We start from the raw sequence: 24,158 nt of genomic DNA, 5'->3' as shown, positions 1-24,158 counted from the left end.
TAATGTATTTAGAGATTTTTCAATAGACAATTTTACACTTAATGAAACAACATTTTATTGATTCCGATTAAAAGTTGTTGCTTAAAAAACGAAGCAGAACAAACAAATAACGTTTCTTTTTCTTATTTTTTTTATCTGATTTTATTTATAAATATATTTAGAACTTTATTAAAATACACTTTTACCCTTAATGGCATAGCAATTTGTTGATTTCAATTAAAAGTTGTCGCTCGGATGACTGAAAGGACTAAAAGTGGAAAAAAAAAATCAAAGTCAAGGACTAAAAGTGGCAAAAAAATTAAAGTCAAGGACTAAAAGTGGCAAAATGAAAGTCGTGTACCTAAATTGACGGAAACACTAAAGTCATAGGACCAAAAGTGGAAAAAGCTTATAGGTGATAGTCTACTTTTAATCATATTTTATCATATCATTCTCATTTGGTCTTAGTATTATTGTGGAATTACCATTTTTGGCCATCCGTAGACAAAATTTTTTTAAATGCCGTTAAATATGATGACATTGCAATTTTTTTTATGCAAAGCAGGTTGACCCGTTATACTATTTAAGTTTGTTATTTTTTTTTTTTGAAAAAATTTATAATTGAAAACCTGAATGTTCTTGAATTTAACAAAATTTAAATTATTTTGTTAATAAAGGATCGAAAATGATCATGTCACAATAATACTATGACAAAAAAATGGATGTTCTAAAAAAAAGAACTAAAAGTGGACCACCACCTATAAATCTATGTTACAACCCTAGAGAGAACTTTAACGGATAGGAAACCTACTCCTTACCGTATTCGAGTTACGACAAATTCCACACTTTCGAGCGTGTGAGAGTTTCAAGAAATAACTAAAAAGAACATTATATTTTCTTCTAAAAAAAACAATATATTTATCTGAGTAGTTCCCAATCTTCATATACAATGGATCTATTTATACTAAATTATTGAAACCTATAATAATTAACCTACTAAAATTATACGGAGTACTAATTATACAAGGTGATGATATATACATAATTTCCTTATACTGCTCCACTAAATATACATTTATATCACCGATTATGAGTTATTTCCACTTTTGGTCCCACGACTATTGGATCATTTCCACTTTTGGTCCTCGACTATTAAAATTTTCAGATTTGGTCCCACGACTTTTAAATCCCTATCACATTTGATCCTTCCGATCAAATTCCGGCCACATTCAGGTCACCGACAATAATTTTCCGGCGAATGAATTCAGTTAAGGACAATTTTGTCATTTCATTTTTTAAAATTTATTTATTAAAAAAAAAAAAGAACCGAAGAGGCAGCGTGGGTTCATTGTCGCCGCCGGACAGCATGGGTTCTTCTTGTATTGAACATATCATCGTAGAAGTCGACTAGGTTTTCTCCATGGATTCTTCTTGTAGCTGGATTCATTGTAGCCGCCGGACAGCATTCGTCGCAAGGAGGCCGTAGCCAACCGTCGCCGTCCGCCGAGCTACAATCACCATCGCCGACCGTCGAATCACGACCGCACCCAGCAGATCGAGGAGAAAAAGGGTAGATCGAAGAGGGGAGTTCACCATCTTCGTCTAGGGCTCGATGAGAATCGTAGAAGATTTTCGAAGGCGCCGCTACGCCAAGCCACCGCCATCGGCAAAAAAAAAACCAGAGAGAGCAAGGGGGGAGTTCACCATCTTCGTCTTCTTCCTACAGGTACCATCGAAGGAGAGAGAGAGAGCGCAAGGGGGAGCAGCTGGTCTTCTTCTTCGTTCGGCGCCGGCAAGAAAAGGAGAGAGAGATGGGTCGTTCAGCTCGCCGGCGAGCACTGGTTTTTTTTTTTTTTTTTTAAATAAATAAATTTAAAAAAATGAAATGACAAAATTGTCCTTAACTGAATTCATTCGTCGGAAAATTATTGTCGGTGACCTGAATGTGGCCGGAATTTGATCGGAAGGACTAAATGTGGTAGGGATTTAAAAGTCGTGGGATCAAATCTGGAAATTTTAATAGTCGAGGACCAAAAGTGGAAATGATCCAATAGTCGTGGGACCAAAAGTGGAAATAACTCCACCAATTATTCCTTTCCTTTTCCGCTAATCCGCTCACTCTTTCTTGAGTTTTTCTCTCTCGCTTTCTTAGTTAGCTTTCTCCCGGTGGTATAGACGTCTATGGATTCGGACAAGACAGCATTCGGCGCTAATGCTAACCTTACTCTACGCCACTCAGAACCAGAATCGGAGTTCCTTGCAGTAGGTAGACTGGTCACTCATAAACCCGTCAAATTTCGTTTCTTAAAAGATACCATGGAATCAATATGGCTATCGGCAATGGGAATGAAAGTGAAGGAGCTAAAGCCCATGTTATACCTCTTCCGTTTCTTTCATCAAAGGGACATCACCCGCATTATCGAAGATGGCCCTTGGACGTATAACCAGAGCCTCTTGATACTTAGACGACTCGAGACACATGAAGACCCGAAAAGAGTTCCATTGAGCAAAGCAGAGTTCTGGATCCAAGTTCACGGTCTACCCGCTGGATTTCGTTCGGAGGCAGTGCTTGAAGCTGTGGGGAAGTTTGTGGGCGAGTTTGTTAAAATGGATGAGAGAAACTTTGATGGTTCGCTGAGAGTCTTTTATAGAATCCGGGTAGCTCTTGATGTTGCAAAACCGTTAAAGAAAGGGTTGAGGATGAAGAAGGATGATGGGGAGTGGGTGTTGGTCGAGTTTCGGTATGAACGGCTGCCTACTTTTTGCTTCTTGTGTGGGGTTATAGGACATGGAGAGAAACTTTGCGCCAAGATGATGTTGGAGGGGGGCGAACAGAAATTGGAACGACCATTTGGAGCGTGGCTACGCGCAGGGAATCGACGAAATGCTCCAACAAACGGTGAGAAGTGGTTAGCCCAGGAAACTGCGGCGGAAAGGAAGGTATGGAAGGCACCAGGAAAAAAATGAGGTAATGCCGAAACAGAAAAAAATGCAGGATTTCAGACAGTCTGTCTCTTGTTTTTGTTTAAAAAAAAGATTTGCAAGAGGGTTGAGTTAAAGATCTATGAAATGGTAAACCTTTCTCCGTTCCACCACCGCAATCGGCCACATACCCCACTCCACCTCCTCCGCCGTATCAAAGCCCCAAAAATAGTTGGGATAAAATATTGTTAAAGTGATTTTGGTTATTGGAGTGTCCGTGCTTGGGTTGTGTGATGTCTTTTTCTTTTCTTGAAAGAAGGCCTGGTGGCTTTGGATGGCTCCATGCCAGATTTTATTGCGTACCACTTTCTTACACAGTGAAAGGGAAATGAACTAATTTATTCTTTCCCTTGGGGTACCCTGTTAAGCCTATATGTGGCTGATATTTTCTACAGTTATTTATCTGTTCTAAATTCATTCCTATAGACTAGTTTCTGTTGTAACTTCTGCTACTTCTCCTCTACTGTATACTATTTATAGCCTGCTCATTTGTTCATTAATATACAAGACAGTTTTACTTCATAACTTTACATGGTATCAAGAGCCAGTATCTCGTAAGAAAGTTTTTTTCCTTCCTTCCTCTCGTGACTTCCATTCATCAATGGCTTCTACCACCAATGACATTGTTCACCTGAGTGCCCCATCCAACTTCCCTATCAAACTCACTACCACAAATTTTCCAGTCTGGATTCGCTAGGTCCAATCCACACTGATTGGTTTTGATCTCCTCGACTATATCGATGGTTCTATCAAAGAACCAGCCAAGTTTACGGATACTGCATGAACCACCCCAAACCGAGGTCATTTAAGTTGGTTTCGTCAAGACCATTTAAGTTGGTTATTGTGTCGGTTATTCGGTGACCGTGATTATTATACCTTCATAATCGATAAATAACCGAATAATCGATTTTTTTAACTTTATAACCGATAACTGAAATTATCGGTCGGTTCGGTTATCGGTTATCGGTTTTATCGGTTTTTCGGTAATTATGCTCACCCCTAAGCCCACGATGCCTGGAACCGTCTGGTTGCTAGTTATGCTAGTGCCTCCTGAGGACGGATCATTTCACTCAAGGCCAAGCTAACCCAAAACCCGAGAGGCGCTCGGTCAATTACTACATACCTGAACGACATGCGGTCCATAGTTGATGATCTTGCATTAGCTCAATGCCCGGTCCCTGACGAAGACATGGTTGTCTACGTATTAACACAACTCGGAGAAGAATAGAACTCTATTATCTCTGCTGTTCGCATTCGTGAGAAACCAATTTCCTTGGGTGAATTAGCGATTGTTCTCACCGATCATGAACGCCATTTAAAGGAAACTGATGATGCTCAACACTCTCTGTTGGCCACGGCTAACGCTACTCAACGTGGTCCATCTCCTCCCTGGACCAATCACTAGTCTGCACCCAACCGCAGATTCCGTAATAATAATAATAACGGAAATACTAGACAAAACTGGTCACAAAGGGAAAACAACCAGTCGGCTGTCGTATGTAAGTTCTGTAATATTACTGGTCATGAAACGCGGGTTTGCCGTAAGCTAGCCAGGTTCTTAAAAGAACATAATGTTTTTCCCATGCAGGCATCTCCGTCTAACCAGTCTCCTACAACTAATTCCATAGTTGGGTCATCTTCACCATAGCTGTTTGACAGCGGCGCGTCTCACCAAGCCACCCCGAGTGTGACTCCGCTACAGAGCCTTTCTGAGTATAATGGCCCTGACGAAATTCGCCTGGGTGACGGTAATTCTTTACAAATTTCCCATATTGGCCATTCTACCGTCCCTACTCCCTCTTCCGTGCTTACTCTACAAAATGTTCTGCATGTCCCACAATTACATAATAATCTAGTGTCAATATCTCAATTATGCAAATCTAATCAAGTGTCCGTTGAATTTTTTGATTCCCACTTTATTGTGAAGGATCTTCGAACGGGGGTGTCACTGCTACGGGGAGCAAACATTAATGGTGTCTACTATGGATCTCTCTCTTGTCAGCCCACAATAAATGCCATGCACCTGTCACATGTGGCTCAGTGGCACCATCGACTTGGTCACCCGTCCAATAAGGTGTTACATCTTGTGTTGCAACGCTGCAATATTCTTGTTTCTGTGCCATTGTTGAACTAGTTTCATTGTTCGTCATGCAATATGTAAAAAAGTCATAAGCTTCCATTCTCCAAAAGCACTCTTGTTAGTAATAAACCGTTGCAATTACTTTATAATGATGTATGAGGTACTTCTACACAATCTGTAGATGGGTTTCTTTACTACATTATTTTTATTGTTCATTTTTCCAAGTATGTTTGGCTATATCCTTTGAAATGGAAATCTGATGTGTTCACAGTATTCCCTCAGTTCAAAAGATTAGTGGAAAAATACTTTGATCTATCAATTATTTCTGTTTATTCTGACAATGGCGGGGAGTTCATTAAATTGGTACCATTGTTTAATGCTCACAACATTTCTCACTTTACTACTCCAGCGCATACTCCTGAGCACAATGGCATGGCTGAACGACGACACATGCATATCGTCGAAACAGGCATGCCACTTCTCCATGCTGCTTCTTTACCGTCTTCGTATTGGTCTCATGCGTTTCAGACGGTTGTCTACCTAATTAATCGGCTTCCAACACCAACTTTAGGTAATCAATCTCCGTTTCATATTCTGTTTCAACAGGTACCAAATTATGATAAGTTACAGCCGTTTGGCTGTCTTTGCTTTCCCTGGTTATGTCCTTATAACACCAAGAAATTGGAGCCCAAGTCCCGACCGTGTATCTTCTTGGGTTACTCAACTACTCAGTCAACCTACAAATGCTTTGATTTTAGTACAAATCGTATTTATTTTTCAAGACATGTCAGGTTTATTCCTAATGTATTTCCTTCTCGAGAACTACAACTTGAGGTAGGGACTTTGTCTGATTCTCAATGTCGTGAGTTGCCACAAGTTTTGTTCCAGCCACCTCTCTCTTCTATGTAGTCTGTGCCTACTACCGCGTCTACACCCATACACTCACCTGATCCATTTCTCTCGTCAGCCTCGCCCACTGCCTAGCCGTCCACCACCTCGCCTACTCAGACAACATCGCCACCTGCTCAGCCCGCTTCGCCAGCTTCCCAACCAGTATCGCCGTTGGTCCACCCAACCTCGTCGACTGCCCATACTAGTGCAAGCAGTCCGGCGAACTCCACTAGTGCTACGTCGGCTTCACATTCCACCCAGCCTCCTTTGTTGCCCACTGATTCCGATAGCGTTCGTTAGTCCGACCAATCTTCTTTTGTGTCTTCCGAACAGCCTCATTCCTAGGACGGTTTGCGTCGCTCCACCCGACAACGCCGGCCTAACCCCCGGTACACTGACTATGTTGTGAACCAAACCACAGCACATCCTTTACTTCCTACTTTAGAACCGTCTATCGTCGCCCAGGCCCTTAAAGACGCTCGTTGGCGGAAAGCAATGGATGAGGAGTTCGAAGCTCTACACTGCAACAAAACATGGCAACTTGTCCCTCGTGGAGTTGCTGTTCCAATTTGTTGTAAATGGGTTTACTGCGTCAAACGCCACCCGGATGGCTCGGTAGATCGATACTATGCGCGGCTTGTCGCTAAAGGGTTCTTACAGACTGTTGGCCGAGATTATTTTGAGACGTATAGCCGGATCATGAAACTGATAACTATACGTGTGGTTATGACCATTGCGTTGAGCAATGGTTGGGGTCTACGCCAGTTGGACATTAATAATGCATTCCTAAATGGCACGTTGCATGAGGAGGTCTACATGGAGCAGCCACCCAGCTTCGGCGCCTCCTAGGTCTGCTATAGTATTTGGTCATCACCCGGCCTGATGTCGCGTTTGCAGTCAATCGGCTGTCACAATTCATGCATGCACCAACAGACTTGCACTGGCAGGCTGTTAAACGGCTTCTTCGCTATCTCAAAGGTACGATTTGTCATGGGCTGTTCCTAAGGGCTGGTCAACCACTGTCGCTGCGTGTGTATACTGATTCTGATTGGGGAGGTTGCACCACTGCTGGTCGCTCTACTACCGCCTATTTGGTGTATATGGGAAATAACCTTGTCTCTTGGAAGTCCACACGTCAGAAGTTTGTTTCTCGCTCGTCTACAGAGGCTGAGTATCGTGCCTGGCAAATGCGGCTGCTGAAGTTCTTTGGCTCAAGAATTTGTTACAAGAATTGAAGTTGTGTCTAGACAAACCCCCGGTAGTGTTATGTGACAACCTAAGCGCCACATATGTTTGTAAGAATCCGGTGTTCCGTTCACGCATGAAACATTTGGCACTGGACTACTTTTCCATCCGAGAATTGGTTACTTCTGGTGTGCTGGTTGTACAACATATTCCTTCTACTGCTCAGCTCGCTGATCTTCTTACCAAGCCGCTCGGACGACATTTGTTCCTTTAGTTTCGGTACAAGATTGGAGTTTCCGACGGACCCTCAATCTTGCGGGGGCGTGCTAAGCCTATATGTGGCTGATATATATTTTCTACAGTTATTTATTTGTTCTAAATTCATTCCTATAGACTAGTTTATGTTGTAACTTTTGCTACTTCTCCTCTATTGTATACTATTTATAGCTTGCTCATTTGTTCATTAATATACGAGATAGTTTTACTCCATAACTTTACACCCCATCCATTCAAATTTTTTTAAAAAAATGTAGATTTTATCCTTGGAAACGAAGATGACAATGAAAACGAGCCTATTATGAACTATGATGTGCAGTTCAGTTCAGTTTGTAGGTCACTTTTGAAAATCTGGTCAAAGATACAAGATCATGTGTGTATTTTTAGAAGGTAATTTTGTCAATGCACAAAAGAATGGAGATGAAGACCCAGATCATTGATGAAGCTTTAAATTCCTTTAAGGAACCTAGCTTCCAAGTTGTGAAACAGTTTGGGATTCAAGTTTTCTATAGCGAGCATAGCTAGAAAAGTTGTTTCTATGTCTGACTATAAGGAATAGTTTACCATTTTATTGATCTTTGTTGTAAACATTTTATGTTATGATTTAATGAAATAGATACATTTACCTTTAAAAAAAACTAGGAGTGTTTTGAACTTGTGGAATAGGTGGACTCAAATTTGAATTATCAACCTTGTGCACAAAAGATGCATGATTTATTTATTGACTGAAAAATTTCCTGTGAATTGAAGGGAAACGTACTATTTCAATGAATTTGACATGTTCAGAAGTATACATCCTTTTAGAGTTATGATCCCAACATTTATATGCAGATTATGATGTAGAGTAGCCTGAAAAATGTAGGGAATTGATTTGGGTTGCAATATTGTACGTGTGTAGGGAAACAACCAAGAATACAAAAGACTACCAATACTATTTAACCGCTAATAATTTGGTAATTTTTTTTATTATAGATTTATGGATAGAGACATTCAAACCGAGATTTATTGTCTAGAATTGGTGTGAGAAACCGGTTTATAAGATATATTATGTATATTCATTTGTATTGCATATGACAAAAGTGGAATTAGAAGAGATGCACTATGTAACAAAGCTAAAACTGTTTCGACAATGTGCTGATGATGGTGCTTAGCAGTTCCATTGTGTTTTGGAGTATGTGGTGGCGATGTGAAATGTGATATTTCAAAAGAATTAAACGATATTCGAATTAATTTGACAAATTCACCACTAATAGGGTATATCCCAAACTTATACGACATTAATGCACTCAGTATATACGCAATATGTCACGTGCGTTAATTATTTCCTGAGCACGTCCGACCCCAACAAGGTTACACTCGACCCGAGTCTAGGTATAATAATTACATTCCTCTGGAGGTTGCTCATTGTTTTGCCTCAAGTAACATGGTCGAGTTTTGTTTCCTGACCCCATTAGCTCGGATCAGATACCCCTTAGTCAGATAGAGTTTCCAGCACCAAGGGTTAAACACCGTTGCATGTCCTCGCCCGATCACCTTGTGTCCATCTACCCCACGTGGTCCTATCAAGATTGCCCTCAGGGAGACCGGTGCATGCAACACACGTGGCTCCCATGCCGAGCTCCCAACATGTTTTTCCCTTTTGCCCTCTATATAAGACGCATTTAATGCTTGAGGGTGGACTTTCTTTTTTTGGGTGAGTTTTACTACTCTTACTCTATATACGCTCGGGAATGTCCGACTGCACGTATAAGTACCCGAGACCCAACATCACTTTACACGATACGTCAAAGTATTTGCTACATCAACTACCATTGTCAAAAAAAGATATGGGGTAGAAACAATATTTTGACTAAAGGTTTTTTCAAATAGACATTTGAATTGAGGAAATATTAGAAATGAGTCATTGCTTTAAATGTGTGGATTTGACATCATATAGACAAAAATGTGTTGATTCAAAACCCTAGACAAAATTATGTAAAGTACTTATGGCATTACCTTCTTTTCAAAACCCTATTTGAAAAGAAGGTAATTGGAATGCCTTCTTTTATTTTTTTTGCTTTGACCCTAAATGCCACAAAGGCATTGCCTTCTTTTCACTTTTTTTTTTTTAATTTTATTTTATTTTTTATTTAAGACTTCTTTACTACTATACACTTTTATATATTAATTAATTAGAGATGTAAACACCATTAATTTGTTTAATATATGTGATTATAAGATCTTCACAACAATTAAAGAATTGATACGGTTTGATAAGCATCCTTCGTAATTTTATATTTAACTAGAGCACAATCCTTCCAATTTTTATTACTTCGAATTTGTTTTTTTTATAATTTTTATTTTATTAAATATTAATTAACAACATAAAATCAAAATGCATAGGTTGAATTTTACGATAAGAACTCGCAGTACTTAGGGCTTTATCATCCTCGCTTTCAGAATCGGTAGTGCGCGACTCGACTGTTCAAACCTTTCAATATATCTGTAAATAATAATAATAATAATAATAATAATAATAATAATAATAATAATAATAATAATAATAAGGAATAAGGGCCAAATTGGCCACTGAACGTAGCGTGATAGTGCAATCAGGCCACTCGACCAAAAAAACGTTCAATTGGCCCACTTAACTGCGCAAATACACCCGAATTCACCAGATATCCGGTTCCCACAGTTTGTTTCCGGTTATCCGCTGATGTGGCAGCCAACATGGCAGTCTGATTGTTTTATTCTCTTATTTTCCTTCGCATAACATTCCACCGTGTAAATCCCCATTCAAAACGATGACCCCATTCAAAACGACGACTACGACGAAGCAAAATCACAAAAGTGAGCGCCGGAAATACTGGTGCGGTGATGATTCGATGAAACCTGAGCAGAAACCACCTCGATTTTATGCTTCTCCAGAACGAAGCAAATGGCCTGAAGGAGGCCTGGCTTCTTAGGACAGCAAAGACTGATTTGAGCATCGTCTACGCAAACATTCAGGATAACATTCGGAGAAGTCCAGGTCTGGAACGCCGGCGGCTGAGGCGGGGTGGATGATGATCCGATGAAGGAAGCCAGAGCGCCGGAAGATCCTTGATGATGATCGGCCAGGAACGCCTCCCTCGTAGTGAGCTCGGCGTTGAGTTTCTGTGAGCCGAAAATGGACGGCGATGGATTATTGGAGTTAAATCCATGGAGGATTTCCAGTTTTCGAGTCTGCAGCTTCTGCAAAGTCTGTTGTAGGGTTTTGATATAGTTCACAGCTTCGTCAACAATGGTGGATTTGTCCGCCTGCAAAATGTATTCATTACATAGATCCAAATCCGTTCGTTCGATTGCAAATAAATGACAATAATCAAATCTATCTCGATCTTATCAATCAATTATATTACTACTAATCACTAATTACCTTTGGAGGAAGTTGAGGAAGCAAAGCATGGAGATTGGAGAACATATTCCTCATCTTCTTCCTCCTCTCTCTCTCCGTCCAAATATGTACCCCATGATCAGACTCAGCTCCCATTCAAAAACGACGACGACGACGAAGCAAAATAAGAGAATAAAACAGTCAGACTGCCATGTTGGCCGCCACATCAGCGGATAACCGGAAACAAACTGTGGGAACCAGCTATCTGGTGAATTCGAGTGTATTTGCGCAGTTAAGTGGGCCAATTGAACGTTTTTTTGGTCGAGTGGCCTGATTGCACTATCACGCTACGTTCAGTGGCCAATTTGGCCCTTATTCCTTATTATTATTATTATTATTATTATTATTATTATTATTATTATTATTATTATTATTATTTACAGATATATTGAAAGGTTTGAACAGTCGAGTCGCGCACTACCGATTCTGAAAGCGAGGATGATAAAGCCCTAAGTACTGCGAGTTCTTATCGTAAAATTCAACCTATGCATTTTGATTTTATGTTGTTAATTAATATTTAATAAAATAAAAATTATAAAAAAAACAAATTCGAAGTAATAAAAATTGGAAGGATTGTGCTCTAGTTAAATATAAAATTACGAAGGATGCTTATCAAACCGTATCAATTCTTTAATTGTTGTGAAGATCTTATAATCACATATATTAAACAAATTAATGGTGTTTACATCTCTAATTAATTAATATATAAAAGTGTATAGTAGTAAAGAAGTCTTAAATAAAAAATAAAATAAAATTAGGGCTTTATCATCTCCGCTTTTCAGAATCGGTAGTGCGCGACTCGACTGTTCAAACCTTTCAATATATCTGTAAATAATAATAATAATAATAATAATAATAATAATAATAATAATAATAATAATAAATAAGGAATAAGGCCAAATTGGCCACTGAACGTAGCGTGATAGTGCAATCAGGCCACTCGACCAAAAAAAACGTTCAATTGGCCCACTTAACTGCGCAAATACACCCGAATTCACCAGATATCCGGTTCCCACAGTTTGTTTCCGGTTATCCGCTGATGTGGCAGCCAACATGGCAGTCTGATTGTCTTATTGTTATTCTCTATTTTCCTTCGCATAACATTCCACCGTGTAAATCCCCATTCAAAACGATGACCCCATTCAAAACGACGACTACGACGAAGCAAAATCACAAAAGTGAGCGCCGGAAATACTGGTGCGGTGATGATTCGATGAAACCTGAGCAGAAACCACCTCGATTTTATGCTTCTCCAGAACGAAGCAAATGGCCTGAAGGAGGCCTGGCTTCTTAGGACAGCAAAGACTGATTTGAGCATCGTCTACGCAAACATTCAGGATAACATTCGGAGAAGTCCAGGTCTGGAACGCCGGCGGCTGAGGCGGGGTGGATGATGATCCGATGAAGGAAGCCAGAGCGCCGGAAGATCCTTGATGATGATCGGCCAGGAACGCCTCCCTCGTAGTGAGCTCGGCGTTGAGTTTCTGTGAGCCGAAAATGGACGGCGATGGATTATTGGAGTTAAATCCATGGAGGATTTCCAGTTTTCGAGTCTGCAGCTTCTGCAAAGTCTGTTGTAGGGTTTTGATATAGTTCACAGCTTCGTCAACAATGGTGGATTTGTCCGCCTGCAAAATGTATTCATTACATAGATCCAAATCCGTTCGTTCGATTGCAAATAAATGACAATAATCAAATCTATCTCGATCTTATCAATCAATTATATTACTACTAATCACTAATTACCTTTGGAGGAAGTTGAGGAAGCAAAGCATGGAGATTGGAGAACATATTCCTCATCTTCTTCCTCCTCTCTCTCTCCGTCCAAATATGTACCCCATGATCAGACTCAGCTCCCATTCAAAAACGACGACGACGACGAAGCAAAATAAGAGAATAAAACAGTCAGACTGCCATGTTGGCCGCCACATCAGCGGATAACCGGAAACAAACTGTGGGAACCAGCTATCTGGTGAATTCGAGTGTATTTGCGCAGTTAAGTGGGCCAATTGAACGTTTTTTTGGTCGAGTGGCCTGATTGCACTATCACGCTACGTTCAGTGGCCAATTTGGTCCTTATTCCTAATAATAATAATAATAATAATAATAATAATAATACTATTACTATCCATTGTACTCGTATGAAATAATAATACCTAAAAAAATAACAACAACGTAACTACAACTATTGTAGTCGTACATAATAATAATAATAATAATAATAATAATAATAATAATAATTATCAAATATAGCCTCCCTCTTCCTCTCGCCCCACGTGACCATCGTCAGCAGTTTCTACTGTTTTTTTTTTTTAAGAAGGTAGGCTCATTACCTTCTTCTAAAAAATCTTGATGAGAAGAAGGTAATGAGAGTAGTACTTTACATATTTTAGTCCACATTTTTATTCCTACACATTTTTATCTCATCAATGTCAAATCTGCACAAAAAAAGTCTACAAGCCGAAATAGAAATATACCTAATTGCAATGCAAGACGTACAATTGTCCTAATCTTATTAATATTTATTTAATGTCTTGTCTGCCCTGTCAATGAGAAAGTGACTTTTGAATGACAGGAGCGAAAGAAAAGAACAAGAATTTTTTATTTTTATTTTTTAATCACAATGTCATTTTAGTAAAATTATCACAATATTCTCGTTCCTGTAAAATTTGTAGTTAAATAAAGTTATTGAATTGAGAGAGTGAATTATATTGATAACTCACATGATAATTAAGAGATTTACTTCTCAAATTTTTTTAAAACGAGTTCCTACATTTCATAAATTAACGTGAACGTACAATAGATAAATCAAAAGTGTTTTTTCTTTTACTACTAGAAAAATTAAATTTGAGTATGAAAAAAAAATTGTACGTAAATCAATGAAATTCATAAGCATCTAACTACGGTAGGTAAATTAATAAAATTCATAATATAAGCAAATCAATAAAATTCATAATATAAGCATTTAAATTGTAGTTACAAATAATCATCAAATTCCAACTTCAATTGAGAACTTGCAATTGCAAGTTGTAACAACCATATATCTAGGAACCAACTTTCAGGTTACATTCTCTAAGAAATTAGATTATTAATATCCCTTGTTAAATTAGATTATTGTTGTTGTTTAATGTTTACACACATGTATAACAATCATTATAATTGATATTTATGTCATTTGAATACATATTTAATTTTTATTCATTAAACAAATTAGATATTGCAATACAATTTGAGGTTTATTTTTTTAGCGAACCAAATAATGAAATAAAATTGTTCATATATTTCTATTTTATTCCTTATGAAATAACATTTTCATTCTTTCAAATTTATTCGGTGGACAAAATATACAGTTTTTTATATCCTAATTTAATTTAATTTATATAAAAAATGGATGGCCAGAATAGAGAACTTGAGTAATCAATGAAATATTTACTAGTGCAAAAAAATGAAATATTTGCTTTGAATTTATTTACTTAGAGCATCTTTATCAATGTGATTATTTCACGGTTATTGAGCGGTTTGTGTAAGTGTGATTATGAAAGAGAAAGTGGGAGAAGAGGAAAAAAAATAAAACAAATATAATTTAAAAAAATAAAAATAAAAAAAATAAACTGTCAGCACGCCCAGCAAGCACGTACAGCTGGGCGCATTAGTGACAGCCACGCACGCCATAAATTCCATGGGTCCACTTTTCTGCCATGATCTATTATTTTTGCAGGAGAAACTTTTACACCCTCTTTCCTCACCTTCTCTTCTCCACCTCATATTAACTTTTTAAATATCTGTGCAATATCCTTGTTTGATTCGTGGGTGGGAATGCCATTAAGAAGACTTGTGTGGGCTGCCACTGCCAACTGGCGATATTGGACACCAAATTCTAAATATAAAATTATTGATGACTACACCATCATATCATAGAAGTATATAACAATATAATCCCAATTATTGTACTCACAACCATTCCACCTATATATACCCCATCCTCTTTCTACATATGTAATACAATATATATACCACCTCCCTCCTATCCCCTTATTATCAACATCACAATGTCTCCTCCTGCATACAAACTATCCCAATTGCTACTCTTATTCCTTACTATTATACGCCTCCTTCCCCTCCTTTCTACCACAACCGCCCTTCCTTTTTCTTCTCCAAACCACTTGCAAGTCCCAAATGAAGTAGGAGCTCTTTTAACATGGAAGTCAAGCCTTGACCTTAGAACCCAATCCCTACTCACATCATGGGTTGTTGGTAGTGATAATCCTTGCAATTGGACTGGTATTGCTTGCGATGGTGGCCGAAGCATTACAAGCCTAAACCTTACAAGTTATGGGTTAAAAGGTACACTTCGAGATTTGAGTTTCTCATCCTTACTTCATTTACAAGTCATTGATCTTTCCAACAACTCTCTCCATGGGAGCATTTCTTTTATTAAAGAAATGTCTGTCTTGAAAAATTTAACAACTTTGTATCTCTATCAAAATTGGTTTTCCGGTCACATTCATCAAGAAATTGGATTGATAACTTCTCTTGTTGATTTGCAATTATACTGGAATAATCTCACTGGTCAAATCCCAACTTCAATAGGGAACTTGCAAAATTTAACAACTCTTTATCTATGGGGCAACCAACTTTCAGGCCAAATTCCTCAAGAAATTGGGTTGTTAACTTCTCTTATTGATTTGGAATTGGACTCAAACAATCTCAGAGGTCAAATCCCTACTTCAATTGGGAACTTGCAAAATTTAACAACTCTTTCTCTATGGGGCAACCAACTCTCAGGCCAAATTCCTCAAGAAATTGGGTTGTTAACCTCCCTTATTGATTTGGAATTGTCTAATAACAATCTCAAAGGTCAAATCCCTGCTTCAATTGGAAACTTGCAAAATTTAACAACTCTTTATCTATTGGGCAACCAACTTTCAGGCCAAATTCCTCGAGAAATTGGGTTGCTAACTTCCCTTATTGATTTGGAATTGTCTAATAACAATCTCAAAGGTCAAATCCCTACTTCAATTGGGAACTTGCAAAATTTAACAACTCTTTATCTATGGCGCAACCAACTTTCAGGCAACATTCCCCAAGAAATTAGACGGTTAACTTCTCTTGTTAATTTGGGATTGGGTTTAAATAATCTCACAGGTCAAATTCCTACTTCAATTGGAAACTTGCAAAATTTAACAACCCTTTATCTATGGGGGAACAAATTTTCAGGCCACATTCCTCAAGAAATTGGGATGTTAAAGTCTCTTGTTGTTTTGGTTTTATCTTCAAATAATCTCACTGGTCAAATCCCTATTTCAATTGGGAACTTGCGAAGTTTATCAACTCTACATCTCTATGAGAACCAACTTTCAGGCCACATTCCTCAACAAATTGGGTTGTTAACTTCTCTTATTAGTTTGGAATTACTCTCAAACAATCTCACTGGTCAAATCCCTACTTCAATTGGGAACTTGCAAAATTTAACAACCCTATTTCTATGGGGAAACCAACTTTCAGGCCATTTACCTTCAATATTCAATAATCTTACTAGGCTAGCGATGCTAGACTTATCTTATAATCACTTCATAGGTCAGTTACCTGAGAATTTATGCATTAGCCGTTCACTAAAACGGTTTGTTCTGGAAAATAATAAGTTTATTGGAAATATTCCTATAACTCTGAAAAATTGCACATCTCTTTCCAGAGTGTTACTTCAAAATAACCAATTCTCAGGAGACATATCTAAAGCTTTTGGAGAATATCCAGACTTATATTACATTAATTTGAGTAACAATTTATTCCATGGCCAATTATCTTCTAGTTGGGGAAATTGCCCAAAACTTTCTGCTTTGAAGATTTCATACAACAGAATTTCTGGAAAACTCCCAACAAATCTATACAATGCATCCCAACTTGTTTTGCTTGATCTCTCATCAAATGAACTAGTTGGAATGATTCCCAAGAGTTTGGAAAAGTTGGTATTGTTAACTATTCTTAAGCTGGATAAAAACAATTTTTCTGGCAACATATCACTTGGAATTGAGAAATTACCTTGGCTTTCGATCTTCAACATAGCTGCAAATAGTTTTGTTGGTTTGATTCCAGAGCACTTTGAAAGTTTTCAAAGGTTAATAGTCTTGAACTTGAGCAGGAATATGTTTGTTGGCAATGTTCCTTATGGTATGGGAAAAATAAAATTGCTTGAAAGCCTTGACCTCAGTTACAATGCACTCTCCGGTCAAATACCACAACAATTTGAAGGACTTACATCTTTACAAATCATGAACCTTTCTCACAATAATTTATCGGGATATATTCCTTCAACCATAGCCCAGTGCTTAGGTTTATTATCTGTTGATGTATCATACAATCAATTGGAAGGTCCCATCCCAAACAATAAAGCATTTTTGGAAGCTCCGTATGATGCTTTGATAAATAATAAAGATCTTTGCGGGAACCATTCTGGCTTCGAGCCTTGCTCCTCATACAATCAAAGAAATCATCATAAGAGAAGAAATTTGCTCTTAATCATAATACTAACATTTGGAAGTTTGTTTATGATTATTAGCATTCTTTTCCTATTGATTATTCGATCAAAGAGCCATGTTAGAGAAACGCCAAAGGCAATTACTAATAAAGATGTGTTTGCAATATTGAATTTTGACGGAAAGATGGCATATGAAGATATCATGGAGGCAACTGGAAATTTTGATTCAATATATTGCATTGGTGAAGGAGGACATGCACGTGTTTATAGGGCTGAGCTATCAAGTGGCCAAATTGTTGCTATAAAGAGGTTTAATAATGCAATTGGGCAAGGAGTTGAGCGACACAAACTCAAAAGTTTTTCAAATGAGGTTCGCACTTTAACAAAGATTAGGCATCGAAATATTGTGAAATTGTATGGTTTTTGTGCTAGTGAGAGAAATTCATTCTTAATTTATGAGTACTTGGAAGAGGGAAGCCTAGCACACATATTAAAAGATGGTGAAAAAGCAATGGAATTAGGGTGGATGAAGAGGATAAATGTGGTTAAAGCTGTGGCTAAAGCTTTATCGTATATTCACCATGATTGTTTACCATCTATTGTACATCGGGATATATCAGCTAAGAATATTTTGTTTGATTGTGCATATGAAGCTCACGTGTCTGATTTTGGCACCGCAAGAATATTGAGTCTTTATTCATCAAATTGGACTTCATTTGCAGGAACATTTGGCTATGCAGCTCCAGGTATATATATATACCATATATTATATTTTCAACCATGCTTAACATAGTTAATACTGTTTAATTATATGCTCTCTTCTTTCTTCTTATTTTATTTCAATTTCTTTTATTGGTAGAGTTTGCTTATACTATGGAGGTCACCGAAAAATGTGATGTGTATAGTTTTGGAGTACTAGTACTAGAAGTGATTATGGGTAAACATCCAGGTGACCTCATTACGTCCATTTTTTCATCCCTAATCTCAACCGCTCATGGAATACTACTTTTAAAAGATGTGTTGGATTCTCGACTCTCAACTCCAACAAAGCAAGAAGCCGAAGAGTTGATTTTGGTTGTGAAGATAGCAATTGCATGTTTAAATATGAATCCACAATGTCGGCCAAGCATGCAACAGGTTTGTGTGTTGCTAAGCAAAGAAAGGCGATATTCCTCCTATAATTCACTTCCACAAATTACAATAAGCCAATTGTTCGGTCTTGAATTTCCTACTCCCTAGAGGGTGGTAGGTTGAAGAAGTGTTATTCATGCCAGTTCGGGTATGTATATGAAGATTTTAGTATGTACTATAAATTTTGATATAGAGCGAGCAGCTTTAATTATAAAATTTCTTCAGTATTACTAGCTAATTTAATACTATATGATCTTAAAACTTAGCTTGCGACTAACAGGTCCGGTTACAATGCAAGTTTTATTGGACTCTCAACTCTCTACTCCAACAAGGCTGCGCTGCAGGAAGCTAGCGGAAGAATTGATTTTTGTTGCCAAGATAGCAATTGCCTGCCCGCCCACACACACACCAATAAAAAAAAAAAAAAGAGTTGCAGTGGTATGAATATATACACATGCATTTGCTAGTAGTAGTTACAACAATTCAACAAAAATTAAATTAAGCTTTTCTTCTTTAATGAGATGAGACCTTGAGAGTTGTTAACACTTGATATCATATATTGTACGTGTCCTGTTCAATTGGATGAAGAAGCACCAGTTGGAGTTCGATCGTACGTCAACAACTATGGCATGCATCAAGATCGAACTTATGTTTGAGAGACAACTCTGCCTGGCCGCCGGTTATCCCTCAGCTCACTCTTTAACAGGTAAGCTAAGTCATCCAGTTAGCTTCTTAATTTTGAATATGCAAATTGACTTAACAATTCATCTCTCTCTCTATATATATAGAATATGGTTCAAATGCGAATGGTGTGCTAAGATGCAAACATGGGGTGAGATGAGAGCCATTGATCTTGCAAAGATCAATGTTTAGGATAACAAGAATTTAAAAAATGTGGTCTCAATTTAGTCTTTGTGCATCTAGGTCAAATTTAAGCTGCATGGTTTTCCTTCTTAAGGTGCGTGGTTTTTGTGCTTAAGTTGCGTGGCTTTTGTGTTGTGTGCTTAAGGTGTGTCAGTTGTTGAAATTTAAGTGAGTCGGTCTAAAGCTTTAGGTGCGTGGTTTGTGTGCTTAAGGTGCGGCGGCCTAAAATTTTAGGTGCATTGTTTTCCTTCTTAAGGTGTGTCGGTCTAAATGTTTAGGTGCGTGGGTTTCGTTTTGTTGGGATCAGATTAGGTTAGGTGGAGCCATCTGATCTCCATCGGTAGGTATAGTCCATATATGCATGCTTTACTTCATATTTAATCAACATACAAATTTAATGAAGCATGCATATATGGTCATTTATTAATTTCTTGAATTTTAGGGATCTATATATCTGTGAAAGATATATATAATTTGAAACTAATATTTGTTATGTTATTCATTCAACAGTTGGCCGGAGGTACGCATAAATGTACTACATACACTGTTTGGAAACACATCATCATTAGGTGTATTGTGGTGAGGTATGATACATATTTTGGCGTGTGGTGCGTTTCTGTGGTGCATTGGTGCATTTCATGGTGATGCATTTTTAAGGTGCGTTTTTACATACCCAGTAATGTATTCGCACGGAAGGCACGTTAAGCCAACACCATGCATGAATGATGAAACCAATATAATAGATCCGTCCATCATTACAATTGTAAGTTCTTAGACTTTCCATCATATATTAATCACCTTATCGTGTTTTTCCTATATATGAAATAATGCAACATGCATTTTCTGATCTGATCTGATCTACGACCTTGGATATAGTGTTTTTCCTATGAAATAATGCAACATGCATTTTTTGATCTGATCTGATCTACTACCTTGGGGATATATATATATATATATATGTATATATATATATATATATATATCCAGATTATTAGTAAATATTATACTGGATAGATTTCATACTTCAATTACACAAATTTTGATGCACATCAGAGCAGCTTTACTGCGGTTCAAATTTCATTATCACTGTTGCTAACATTAACATATGATCCTAAAATTAACTTGCAACAGGTCGTCCACACCAGCGTATATAGGTGAATTCATGCATTCTTATCTTGATTAGTTCTGCAGGTATGTTCATTTTATCCTCCTTTTTTTTTCCCCATTTTTTCTTTGAAGACCACAGAACAACCATATTCTAAAACTTTAAAATACATTTTTATTTAATGAGACCTCTTGACTTTGACTTTTCACCATTGATATCATATCATAAATGGTATTTGTCTTGTTGAATTGGAGAAATATCAGTCCCGACTCTCAACACCATGGCCTCAATCAAGAAGTTCTATTTGAGATCTCAAGACAATTAGTACTCTCGATTTAACAAGTTAATTAGTACATTTCTAGATTATATATACAAACTTTTCTTGATGCATTAGAATGCATGATGTGTCAAATTAAAATATCTACTTGTTGTGTATAATTTGCACATCTTCGTGGTTATTCCAAATTTGGGTGAGTTTAAGAGTCCATTCCAGACAAGATATGTGAAAACTTTAATTTAGTAAAATGCAACTCTTTATTTTGAATTGTTTCTGAGTTAGTAGTGTGCCTTAGCTTCTTTTAATGCTTTTCATCATGTTGGACATACAATAATATCGTGAACTTAGATTTTAATGACAATTAAATGTAATTGATGATGTTGTGTCTCTAAAGTTTTGCAATAATATGATGCATTTGCAGACACAGTGTAATTAAGCTAGCAAGCTGAGTGATCTTCATTATATTGCTCAATAATCTTTGGCTAGGTAATATATATGGATATTTATACGTTTTACCTTTACTAGTTACCACCAAAAAGGCCGTTTTTCTTTAATAGGAATTTGATATCAGGGTACATGCATGCATGTATCGTTGGAAGGGAGAAGCATCCGTTTGAATGTCAACAACTATGGCATCAACAAATCTTGATCGGTGTCATACACATTATTTATCACATTCTAACAAGTAAGCTTGCTTTTGTGTCTACACAATATTTATCACAATAAACTATGCTCGCTTCAAATTTCTCAATAATATAATTTGTGCAGGCAATCAACTCGGTGATCGATGACGAAGAAGTGGAGAAGCTAGCTGATGATTCATGGATCAGACCATACATCTTTCATGATCTCATATGGTGTCGTCTGCCATAACTCAGTGGTCAAAAAGTTGAGTGTGAGTGTAGTGACCCAGCAAATACCCATATTCAAATGCTCAATAAGAGGAGGGGGATCTCAGCCTTAGGATAAAAAGCAAGCATTACTCAGACCTCGTGTCACTAAAACACATCCCACTATTTACCTTAAGGTTTAAATATATAGTGTCATCTTCAAGGCTCACTATATTGTTCATATTCGTTACGTAATACTAACAAAAATACAAAATGTTTGTACACCACAATCAATTTGTAGCACTAATTTGTCAATATATGTTAATATATGTCAGTATTGAATGAAAGTGTATGTAGTACCTTTAGTATCCATGTTCTTTAATTTTTGCTTGTAATGTTGAAAAATTATTGTTCCACTTATTACTTATTACTTGAAGTGATAAGTATTACGGAGTATTATTGAATCTTCTCAGAAGCTTTGCAGTGAATCAAATTTACTTTGGTTTTGACTCCCCACACTTAAATTATATATATATTTTTTATTCATTGGAAGGGGCATACCCATAACATCTGTACATCATTCAATTGTATACATTGCGCCAGCAGACACACCTGATATATCATATTCTAAGCTTCCAATTAACTCTGTTGGTGGAGGCTGAAATATATTAATACGGGTAGCGATTGCAAATTTTTCCTTATATCAAAGTATATATTAATATTGTAGGCAAAAAAAATAATCTACTATCAATTACGAAAGGTTTAAGATGCAGAAGAAAGCACTTAAAAAGAATTACTATATATAAATTTAATTTGTTCTTTTGCTCCATTTATTTGAATTTTGGTTTATTTAATTAATTCATATGCTTTAAAATTTTAAAAATTAAGGATAATAATTAACATTTGTAGACTAACCAGCAATATCTTCACTTACGCGACAATGACATCATCAGAGTCGTGTTATAATATACTGGCGTGATAATTGTCACATTAGCATTTAATATTTTTTTAGATGTAAAAATAAAATATAAAATTATAACTAACAAATGAAAAGAAAAAAAAAAACAAAAATTGGATTTTAAAAAATATGAAAGGTAGATACAATAAATTTAAAGAATTAACAGAAGTTTGGTTCACGGAATGAATTTGGAGGGAATATGAATACTATTTCATAAGAAATGGAATAGGTAAGGAATAGAATATGAATTGTATTATAGTGTTTGGTTCGCTGAAGGAATAGACTTGAGAATTGTATTCTAGCGTTTGGTTGGTTAAAGAAATAGAAATGGAATATATATTTAAAAGACATAAATGCCCTTGTACAAACTATTATTATATTGCTATTCTCCAAATAGTTCAATGGCTTATTTGTACATTTTCCATATTTTTAAAAATTAACACAATAGGCATTTATAGTAGTATTATTGTCACTCCGTATTTTTTATGACTTTAATTATGCCTTTTTTATTTTTATTTATTTTTTATACTATAAAAGCCTATTGTACTATTATATTTTTTGGTCAATTCTTTCTTGTTTGGTTCGTTGAAAATATTTGAGGAAAAATGAAATTGAAATTTCATGAAAAAGATGAATTACATTGTAATTGGTTGGTAAAAAATAAATTACTGTGGATATTGATTCCATTGTTTGATTGTGTTTGAAATGGTAAGAAATAATGAATATAAAGACAATTATACCCATACACAATAATAACAACAACAATAATAACTGTAATTTAAAAAAACATAGTGAGGGCTTAATTGTCCTAATTGTTTTCAATGAAAAGCATTTTTCATAGAAAACAAACTACCAAGGGGAACCATGGAAAATGTTTTCCTCATTCTTGAGGAACATATTTTTCATGAACTAAACACTAAGTGTGAAATATGAACAAATTAAATGAAATGGTGTTTTAATATTATCGATGACTTGTCATATAAATTAAACATGCTGCAAACACTAATTTGACTTTTTCCTTCTGTCTCTTTCCCTCTTTCCAATTAGTGGCTTTTTGGTAGGATGAGGGTTTAATATTGTACCAAAAAGTTATTATTAGTAACAAAAGTATAATTTTATTTTCTTAATCATTCATGCCACATGTTTAAATGACATAATGTTGGACTCACTCTTCAAGTGGCATCCAACAATTTCAGGTGAAATGAATTAATAATCATGATAAATTAAAAGATATATGCTGGCAAAAAGGATATCCTTGATTGTTTCAGTTCTTCCTCTTCACGTACAACAGGGTGATTTTAGTTTAGAAATTATTTGTACTTGATTGTCAACAGCTCCTCTCAAATTAGGTGATTTCAGTTTTGTCGGATTAATCCTAAGCGCACATGACCCTGCTCCTAGAGCCATTGCAGAGATAAATTGCGATTTGCGTTATGGATCAGCTCACTAATTAGACTTAGTAGTCTTCATGTGCGCACAAGAGATTCAATCTACACTCATGGGCCTGATTTAATTTCCATTCCCTTCAGTCCTGACATCAAGTCGGGTGACCGAACCACTATTTTAAGTCCCCGAGCATGGTATCCTTTGCCACATGCACCAAGACTATCCTCTTATTCAAGTTTATTACCAGTTAAAGTTGATGCATGGTGAAACAATATGTTTCTTAACAAAAAAAAAAAATGAGTGAGAAAACCATCCATATGC

At 36.7% G+C, this 24,158-nt stretch overlaps 3 protein-coding genes across 15 annotated transcripts; 1 reads left to right on the top strand and 2 right to left on the bottom strand.

Annotated features, from left to right (window-relative positions):
• Positions 1-10,201: 10,201 nt before the first annotated feature.
• Positions 10,202-10,907, bottom strand: LOC115999292 (transcription factor bHLH95-like). The gene is made up of 2 exons (XM_031239148.1): positions 10,794-10,907; positions 10,202-10,675 (listed from the first exon to the last, which is right to left on the bottom strand). The coding sequence occupies exons 1-2, from the start codon at positions 10,905-10,907 to the stop codon at positions 10,202-10,204; spliced, it is 588 nt and encodes a 195-aa protein (XP_031095008.1).
• Positions 10,908-11,965: 1,058 nt separating this feature from the next.
• On the bottom strand, positions 11,966-12,671 carry LOC115999291 (transcription factor bHLH95-like). Its single transcript, XM_031239147.1, has 2 exons — positions 12,558-12,671; positions 11,966-12,439 (listed from the first exon to the last, which is right to left on the bottom strand). The coding sequence occupies exons 1-2, from the start codon at positions 12,669-12,671 to the stop codon at positions 11,966-11,968; spliced, it is 588 nt and encodes a 195-aa protein (XP_031095007.1).
• A 2,128-nt stretch (positions 12,672-14,799) lies between these two features.
• LOC115997975 (probable leucine-rich repeat receptor-like protein kinase At1g35710) lies at positions 14,800-21,986 on the top strand. 13 transcript variants are annotated; one of them, XM_031237403.1, is made up of 10 exons: positions 14,801-18,032; positions 18,146-18,565; positions 18,698-18,855; positions 19,006-19,123; positions 19,792-19,865; positions 19,959-20,044; positions 20,413-20,472; positions 21,085-21,149; positions 21,235-21,348; positions 21,432-21,986. In XM_031237403.1, the coding sequence occupies exons 1-2, from the start codon at positions 14,861-14,863 to the stop codon at positions 18,523-18,525; spliced, it is 3,552 nt and encodes a 1,183-aa protein (XP_031093263.1). In that variant the 5' UTR covers positions 14,801-14,860; the 3' UTR covers positions 18,526-18,565; positions 18,698-18,855; positions 19,006-19,123; positions 19,792-19,865; positions 19,959-20,044; positions 20,413-20,472; positions 21,085-21,149; positions 21,235-21,348; positions 21,432-21,986. The 13 variants fall into 13 exon arrangements, with proteins under 13 accessions (XP_031093262.1, XP_031093263.1, XP_031093271.1 ...); XM_031237402.1 differs by having other exon boundaries at positions 14,800-18,032; positions 18,716-18,855; positions 19,792-20,044; XM_031237411.1 differs by lacking the exon at positions 19,959-20,044 and having other exon boundaries at positions 19,009-19,123; positions 19,792-19,801.
• Positions 21,987-24,158: the final 2,172 nt, after the last annotated feature.

The sequence above is a fragment of the Ipomoea triloba genome, chromosome 12 (assembly GCF_003576645.1).
Source record: "Ipomoea triloba cultivar NCNSP0323 chromosome 12, ASM357664v1".
NCBI lineage: Eukaryota > Viridiplantae > Streptophyta > Magnoliopsida > Solanales > Convolvulaceae > Ipomoea > Ipomoea triloba.
This window is presented reverse-complemented; position numbering and strand designations above follow the sequence as displayed.

Coding starts and splice junctions, on each gene's coding strand:
- LOC115999292 (XM_031239148.1), bottom strand. CDS start 10,907: ATGGGAGCTGAGTCTGATCATGGGGTACATATTTGGACGGAGAGAGAG. Junction 10,676..10,793: donor TTCCTCAACTTCCTCCAAAG/GTAATTAGTGAT, acceptor TACATTTTGCAG/GCGGACAAATCCACCATTGT.
- LOC115997975 (XM_031237402.1), top strand. CDS start 14,861: ATGTCTCCTCCTGCATACAAACTATCCCAATTGCTACTCTTATTCCTT. Junction 18,033..18,145: donor ATTTGGCTATGCAGCTCCAG/GTATATATATAT, acceptor TTTTATTGGTAG/AGTTTGCTTATACTATGGAG.
- LOC115999291 (XM_031239147.1), bottom strand. CDS start 12,671: ATGGGAGCTGAGTCTGATCATGGGGTACATATTTGGACGGAGAGAGAG. Junction 12,440..12,557: donor TTCCTCAACTTCCTCCAAAG/GTAATTAGTGAT, acceptor TACATTTTGCAG/GCGGACAAATCCACCATTGT.